The 8,081-nt window shown below is 44.2% G+C and overlaps 1 protein-coding gene across 2 annotated transcripts; it reads left to right on the top strand.

The window, feature by feature from the left end:
• Positions 1-7,812, top strand: pdk3a (pyruvate dehydrogenase kinase, isozyme 3a). 2 transcript variants are annotated; one of them, XR_011585863.1, is made up of 12 exons: positions 1-381; positions 2,129-2,270; positions 2,388-2,459; positions 2,911-3,095; positions 3,209-3,298; positions 3,670-3,747; positions 3,957-4,033; positions 4,156-4,257; positions 4,352-4,459; positions 4,608-4,721; positions 5,003-5,222; positions 7,164-7,812. XR_011585863.1 is itself a non-coding variant. In XM_070852658.1 (12 exons), exons 1-12 carry the CDS (start codon positions 279-281, stop codon positions 7,196-7,198), a joined length of 1,227 nt encoding a protein of 408 aa, XP_070708759.1. In that variant the 5' UTR covers positions 1-278; the 3' UTR covers positions 7,199-7,812. The 2 variants fall into 2 exon arrangements, 1 of the variants encoding a protein (XP_070708759.1); XM_070852658.1 differs by having other exon boundaries at positions 5,003-5,123.
• Positions 7,813-8,081: the final 269 nt, after the last annotated feature.

The following is an 8,081-nucleotide window of genomic DNA, read 5'->3' as shown; positions in this document are numbered from 1 at the left end:
GCTTGCCTGTTTTGAGCCACTCTGAGCGTACAGCGATGTAGACCCAGGAAGCCCTGCTGGGAGCATACAGTCGCTGTCCTATCATGTAACCTTATGGACATTTATTTATCTCTTCGCTTGGGTTCCAGCGGAGGCCCGCGGCCTGGGGCGGATGCGGACGCCGAAGAGAGAGAAGGACTGTCCGGGTGGCTGTCAGCGGTACCGCGGATGAAATGGTCGCGTTCTCACTGAATCTCACTCTCACGTTCACATCCAGGCATCACCATTAAACTCTCAAAATGAGGATCTTCGTGTCTCTGCTGAAAAACACTAATCCCAAAATCGAGTATTACTCCAGATTTTCGCCGTCTCCGCTCTCCATTAAGCAGTTTTTGGATTTCGGTGAGTAGCAGCGCGGGGCTGACATCTTAAAGGATTGACTAACTGATGAGGAGGACGAACAGGGGGCCTTCATACTTCCTTGTGTTTTCCCATTTTACGCACCATCTCTGTGCATCTGAAGTGTCACATGCAAGCGCTGGACTGTTATTAATAGTCAAAGTCTCCTTCAAGCTGCCAGGAAACGTTAGACTTTGTTATGATGGGATGTGGCATTTAAATGCGGTGTTTACTCTCAGTAGCTCATCCATAACAGCTCTAACTGCATGTGCATGAGCAGACATGTGACACACTGCTTAATGCATGCTGCTATTCTTTCTCTCTCAGACTGGCACAGCAGCACGTATGTCAGGAAGGATGGACGCCCAGACTCCTGTTACACCAGCTTTTCAATTGCTCAACAAGCTTCACTCACATGTTCACCTCTATGTCAACATTTAGGAGCTTGTTTCCGAGTTTGAGTCATTGCAGTGTAGGGTTACACACATGGATGTTGCATGCCATGAGTCTTGAAAGAGATGACAGTGTTGGTAGCCGCACTCAAGGCTTTTTTTTTTTCTTAATCCATCTCTGATTAAATGCAGTCATCTCAGTTACGTAATTTGTTCTACAGCTGTGGATGGGATGTGAGGCACAGGAAGCACGCAGCACTTGTTTGCATGAAGGAACACAGCAAGGATGCTAAGCGTCCATGTCAGAGGGACAGCGGGACGAAGCATGTTTGTGTGTTTCAAAAGGGGAACGAGTGAGACATCATTTTAAGGATGGTCAGCGTCTGCAGAGTGTGTGTTTGCTGTTCCAGAGCTGAGTCAGGATTTGGTGTTTTCACTACCCCACATTGTCCTTTATGAACCCTCCCTCTTGTATTGCTGAATCAGGGGGAAGCTTCCCCTTTGAGCAGAGATGATGAGACATTTCCTTTTATTCTGCCTGCACTTGAGGATTTGCACTTGAAGACTTAACCATTGTTCTGTTTTTAACAGCAGGGAGAACCTGCAAGCATTTCCCCAACAGATTTTCTCAGTGTTTAGTGTTTTTTCTTCCCACACATGCACACATAAGAGTCCGGGCTACTTGCAGACTGTATGTGTCACATTTAGGTTGAGTTAAGGATGTAAAAATGTAAGGTCTTTTTCCACAGAGTCATTTTCGAGAAATGCATTTAACTTTACGCTGACCGAAAACATAAATCCCACTAACCTCGCCATGAACCCCTCACTCCCGCCCCTCTCTCTCTGGTGGGTAACACAATTTATGATTTCCTTGTATAGTTCAAGCTAAAAGCGGCGGACGGTAAACACAGCTCCAGCCAGTTAGCAGAGTTAAAGGTATCAAATTAAAGGTTGAAAATTGAAACTGACCAAAGCTCCCAACCAGATACTTCAATTTAAACTGAGGCTGGTGCGTTCACTTTCTCTACCAGTCATTGTGGTACAAAAGTTCACATGTGAAATGGTTTTTAATCTGACAAATCTCTCATCACTGGGAAACCTTTTCAGCTCAGCAACTCTATTTGCTGAGAGAAAGGTTTGTCCAAGAGTTGTGGCAGTTTTCTTAGCTGACTAAAAGGATACAATAGAAGTTTTATAATAGGTGATTTTGAGCCAGTATGACTAATAGTAAGACTGGAAAAGGAAAAAAAACTAAATCCTGTCTTAACAGCAAAAGTGCCAGCGACACCAGGAGCTCCAGATATCCCGCTCACTTTCATTGGTGCGTCTTTGACAATCACTGCTCATTTCTCTTTCAGGCAGGGACAATGCCTGTGAGAAAACGTCCTACATGTTCCTGCGTAAGGAGCTGCCAGTGCGTCTGGCGAACACCATGAGGGAGGTGAACCTGCTTCCTGATAACCTGCTCAGCCAGCCCTCCGTCAGACTGGTGCAGAAATGGTGAGACACCTCCTGGAGAGATACACTTTATATGGCTGCGAGGTGATAAGGGTGACAATAGGAGGTATTGTTAAGAGTGTGTAATAGCTGCCTTTTGACCTGTGTTTGCTCCGTTAGGTACATGCAGAGCTTTGTGGAACTGCTGGATTATGAGAACAGGAAGCCAGAGGACCCTCACGCTCTGAATGAGTGAGTGGATAACACCTTAATTAGTGATTCATTAAGGAAATTAATACCTTTAGTACTCATAGATCTCTGCTGCCTGCGCCGCTAACGGCGTGTATTTATACTATAACAATGCCTGTGTGATAAACAGCCACACATGACTGATAAACAGACAGGCATGCGGATAAGGCAGTCTGTTTAGAGAACACATTCACAGGAATTGTTCAGGTCACTGAACAAAGAGGAGCAATATTAACCTTGGTATTCATCCTGACTGAGCATAGCAAAAACAATGTGGGTCCAAGAAAAGAGACGTAAGGCTTACAAATGACTATTATCTTGATTTTAAATTTGGCCCTATTGTTATTAAGCGATAGAAATATGTGTGTTCATGAGATTCAAGGCTCAATGTAAATTTTTAGAATATTTTTTACAGTATTTTCCTGCTCATTACATTTTTTTATTTTCTCTTCAGTTTCCTGGAGCTCTTGATTGAGATCCGTAACCGGCACAATGATGTGGTTCCCACCATGGCTCAGGGTGTCATAGAGTACAAGGAGAAGTTCGGCTTTGACCCCTTCATCAGCAGCAACATCCAGTATTTCCTGGACCGCTTCTACACCAACCGCATCTCCTTCCGCATGCTCATCAACCAGCACAGTGAGTCTAAAGGGGAAAAAAAAACCCAAAAAACCTGTTTGGCTTATTTGGATCACAAGCATACTGTTTCTCCCAGTTGATTCTTGTTCCTGACAACTTGTCTTTCCGTGCAGCTCTCCTGTTTGGCAACGACACCAACCCCGCCCATCCAAAACACATAGGCAGTATCGATCCCACCTGCAGTGTGGCCGAAGTCGTCAGTGGTGAGTTACAGGAGGTCCTACACGAAAATCACCTGAGCGCTGAAGTGTAATTTCTATCTGTGGGAATGTTTGGATATCTTTGTTGCAAATATTTGCATAGTTCTTACAGGAAATGGTGTGCTATCAAACCAGCCGAGTCACAAATCAAACAAACACAATCAACAAAGAGTTGATTTCTGCTTTATGGCATGTTTACATAATGATGGTTTCTAAAGAATTCCAGCAGCGTGGATCCAAAGCTGCACTCTCGGTGACCCCGTGAGGAACAGAAGCCGCTTTGGTGACCTGTCGCAGGAATCCAAATATAAACAGTGCACATATTCTGCTGGTTCTGCCCTCACTGACTCACGCTGTTTTGCCTCCTTCATCAGATGCCTATGACACAGCCAAGATGCTGTGTGAGAAGTACTACTTGGCCGCCCCTGAGCTGAAAATTGAAGAGTTCAACAGTAAGATATTCCTTTTGTTGCTTCATGCATTTGTGCTGTTTCTCCCTATAATCCGTCACACTGCTGTAGTCAAACAATGTAGTCTGTTACCAAGTCTATTCAGAGCATGTGGGTGTGGCTTTGGAGTGCAAATGTACTGCTGTGATGATTACAGTGTTCGCCATTTCTCATTAACTTCAGAGGAACCTGTTTTCTCTCTTGTCTTCCAGTGAAGGCCCCTAAAAAGCCCATCCAGGCGGTGTATGTGCCGTCACATCTGTTCCACATGCTGTTTGAGCTCTTCAAGGTGAGCAGAGCCGCTAACCTAGCTAGTTTGGCGCTCTTTAAATGCAATTAAATGGTAATGTGACTGCAATTCTGTAAGGAATTGTGCTGAGCTGAGTTGTTGAACTCTGTGGGTGTTTGTAGAACTCAATGAGAGCCACAGTGGAGCTTCACGAGAACAGTAAAGAGGGGCTTCCACCAGTAAAGGCCAAAGTCACTCTGGGCAAAGAGGATCTGTCCATAAAGGTAAGTCAGACACAAGCACACACACACAGTTTTTTAGAGCTTCTCGTCTCCCTCTGGCCTCGGCTCAAATCTCAAACCCACTATCCGTCCTCAGATCAGCGACAGAGGAGGAGGAGTTCCTCTGAGGAAGATAGACCGTCTGTTCAACTACATGTACTCCACTGCCCCCACACCGAGCCTGGAGCCTGGAGCTGTCCCTCTGGTACATACACACACACACACACACACACACACAATCTAATGAGTATTGACCCCTGTGACCATTTCGACCCTTTTTTAGCCAATGCATTAGTTACATACGGCATGACATCTGGGAAATTACATTCCGCCGCTCTCCCTCCCCCATCCAGGCTGGTTTTGGCTACGGTTTGCCCATTTCTAGGCTGTATGCCCGATACTTCCAGGGGGATCTGAAACTCTACTCCATGGAGGGCGTGGGCACCGACGCTGTCATCTATCTGAAGGTAAAGTGAGCTAGTCACATGTGGAGTGTGTTGTAATGGTTTGTCTGCCCTCCAAAGACATTATGCACAGCTACGTCAGAGTTTACAGGAATAGTTCCACATTTTGGGGAATTGTTTCCTGGCTGAAGTTAAAGTTAAAATCTGAGAACCTCTAAGGCTCAATAATTAACATGTTGTGTCTTGTCCTCAGGCAAATGAGAGTTGTTTTTTTGTTTAGATTTTAGACAGCTAAAAGTAAGTCCTTATTGGCTCATGTTTTTCTTTTGTTCCTCCATTTAAAGGCCCTGTCCAGTGAGTCCTTTGAGCGCCTGCCTGTCTTCAATAAGTCGGCGTGGCGGCATTACAAGACCAGCCCCGAGGCAGACGACTGGAGCAACCCCAGCAAAGAGCCACGTGACGCCAGCAAGTCCAAATACAAAGCCAACAGATAACTCTGCCTGACCCCCGCTGACCCAGCCCTCTGCTGGGAGCCGAAATGCCCGCACTCCCTGCCTAGAGCATGTACGATGAAATGTTGCCCTTGGGTAAACCGTCGGTTTAGGATGGGACCTGCTTTTACAATCCAGTGGTTAAAGTTTTGGAAAAGATGGATGACCTTGACTTGTATCTGTACCCAATGGCAATGACATTCATCAGCGTAGCTTTCGTTGTTGTGGCATTACCACTGCCTCTCCCAAGATGGAGTTTAAAATGAACCTCTTCCAAACTTACAGATCCTCACTGTTGTTTAGTCAGGTGACTCTTCGCATCTTTACCAGTGTTGACTCCATTTTCTCCTCTATCTGGCCATTAGTTCAAGCTAAATTCACTGAGCTACTCTTAACTCTCCCTCTGTCTCATGCACGGTTTGGCCTCGCTCGTCTTTGCTGCTCCCCGTGGCTGAACAAACCACAAAGTGGAGATTGAGTGTCTTTCTCACCAGTGAAGGCTCGTATTCTTTTTTTTCTTTTTACCTCCCTCAAACACAAGCAGAGTCAGGGGGGTTTGAGTTTCAGTGCAAATGGGAAGAGGACAAGGTTGCATTTCCTTCCTTTGGGAGACACTTTTCACTGAACGCACAATTAGGCCAGTGTGCCATTGGCATAGTAAAGACTTGGTTTGGACTCTGTTTATGCCTGGGAAAATGACAGAGGATTGCTAATAGATGAGGGAAAAAGCTAATTCCTTTGTAGAGATTATAGGGAGCAATGCATCATGAGTATACATTATTTTTAAAGATCTGAAGGTCAGGATTTCTATTTTATGTCAAATAGAGAAAGCCTTATTTCTGGGAACTTCTGGCATATTTAATGTTTTAAAAAGTCTGCCTTGGAGGGCTCTACTGGAACTTGAAGTTCATTTATAGTGGGAGAATGTTAGAAGAAGTGTTTTAAGAGTATTTTGTTTATATTTTACTACTTCAGTCATAGAGGTTAACTGAAGGCCCACCCGCATAGAATTGACCAGCAATACTGATCCTGACATTTCCGCTTGCAAGCCAGCCCTGCGCCCTGCTTTAACAACTGCTAAAGGACCAAAGGAGCGTCTGTGGGATGCTCGCGAAAAGGCCACCGTGCCAGCTTTGTCTGTCACTTTAGCTTCAGCCACACCAGCATGATGTACTGTATGAACCCTCGCAGAGAGGGAAGGACCTGCTGCACCTGACGACGACTGTAAAAGTGGGAAAACAAAAAACCATCACATCAGCTTTCCACCCCGCATCCTGCAAACATCTCACACCAGCCGCCGTGGAAACACGACATCACCCTAACAACGCTTCGTCCACTCAGCCTTGCGTCCGCCTTGTAGTGTCACTAATCCTCACGGCCCTCTGAATGAGTTTGAACAAAGCTTGTGTATTTTTGAAATGTGCTTTTATTTTTATTGTCATTAGTGAAAAGTGACAGGACTAGAAGATTCGGTTGAAATGTAAAGGATCTGATGCCCAATAGGTTTTAATTTATTTTATCCCAGAACAAACACAAACTTAAAGATGTTCATGCACTGTTTTCTTTTACTTTTAATCTTTGACATTGTGACAGGATTACTTTTGATAATCTTTTAATGATTTTTCGCTAATTATTATCAGTACAATTATTAATATAAGTATGTGGACAGTCCACTCCATTTGATTTATTTAAACTGTAGGAAATCAAGCAGCATTTCAGGAAGTCGACAGGGGAAAACTTGGTTAAAGGAGCCATTGCTTTCCCAGTGTATTGCGTCCAGCCAAGTTTTGTCACATGACTCATATTCAGGAACTTTAGTGCACTTTACCAACCTTACACGTCTTTTCCTTCCAATAACTTTCATACCATTCAGATCTCTATCAACAAATTCTTAATAAATATGAGATTAATTAGGACCAGGTCACCCTTTGACCAAACCTGGTACCATGTGTTAGCACCAGACGATGGGGAATTTCAATAATCTGATGCAACTTCCTTTTCTCATCTCCTTCAGCTCCATCTGATGTAAAAAGAAAGGAGTGTAAATGAAGAATTAAGCATGGAGGGCTTCTTCATCCTTTCCAGCCTCACTGTAAGATTTCATCACTGCCAATGCCTCCATAACCTGCCAGTGTCACTGAGTGATGCTCAGCGACAAACCTGCTGTAAAGACAGAGGCAGAGACGACGCTCCTCCTCATTTAGATGCCCCAGTTCACCATCCGTAACATTTGGTCTCACTGTACATCAGTCGTAATCACATGTAACAGCCGGTGACTGTGAACAAAATTCTTTGTCGAGGTTTCATTTCCAGCTGTGTGATTTAGAGGCCCAGGGAACTTCCATCTTCAGTAGTTGTCATTCTTCACTGTTAAAGACCGTCTCAGTACCTATGGTATTTTAGAAAATGTTATGTACATAACTATTATTGATGTGTTTGCTGTACATGCGGCCAGTGTGGAGTGATCGCTCTGTTTTCCATCCTGTTGTACTTCCAGCTTAAACATTTGTATGCATGAACTCCTCGTTGCGGGGGCGCTCGTGCAAAGATATGCAATTAACTCAGCATCATCACATACCAAAAAGGCAGTAGAGTCTAATGATGTGATCCAGCATGAGATCAACCTACACTGTCAAACCTGACATTAAAGGAAATTGCTGTTGTTTGCGATCCATCTGTGATTTTATGCATCCTGCCATTCGATAAGAAGGCGAGCTGCACTGTAATTCACATTCAGTTATAGATTTTTGATTTATTTACATATCAAGCCGTTTGACATTAAAATTTAGAAAATAAAAAAAGAAACACATTCCCAAAGTTTTTACATATAGTGCAGATTAACATGTAGTGCGTACAGGGCGTTAAGGTCTCTACGTTGCATTAGGGTAATTATTGTATTGTTGGTGGGTGGAAGAGAGGTCTGCTCCGGCCT

This window comes from Pempheris klunzingeri, chromosome 21 (assembly GCF_042242105.1).
Source record: "Pempheris klunzingeri isolate RE-2024b chromosome 21, fPemKlu1.hap1, whole genome shotgun sequence".
Taxonomy (NCBI): domain Eukaryota; kingdom Metazoa; phylum Chordata; class Actinopteri; order Acropomatiformes; family Pempheridae; genus Pempheris; species Pempheris klunzingeri.
The sequence above is the reverse complement of the archived record's forward strand: the minus strand, read 5'-3'. Positions and strand labels throughout refer to the sequence as shown.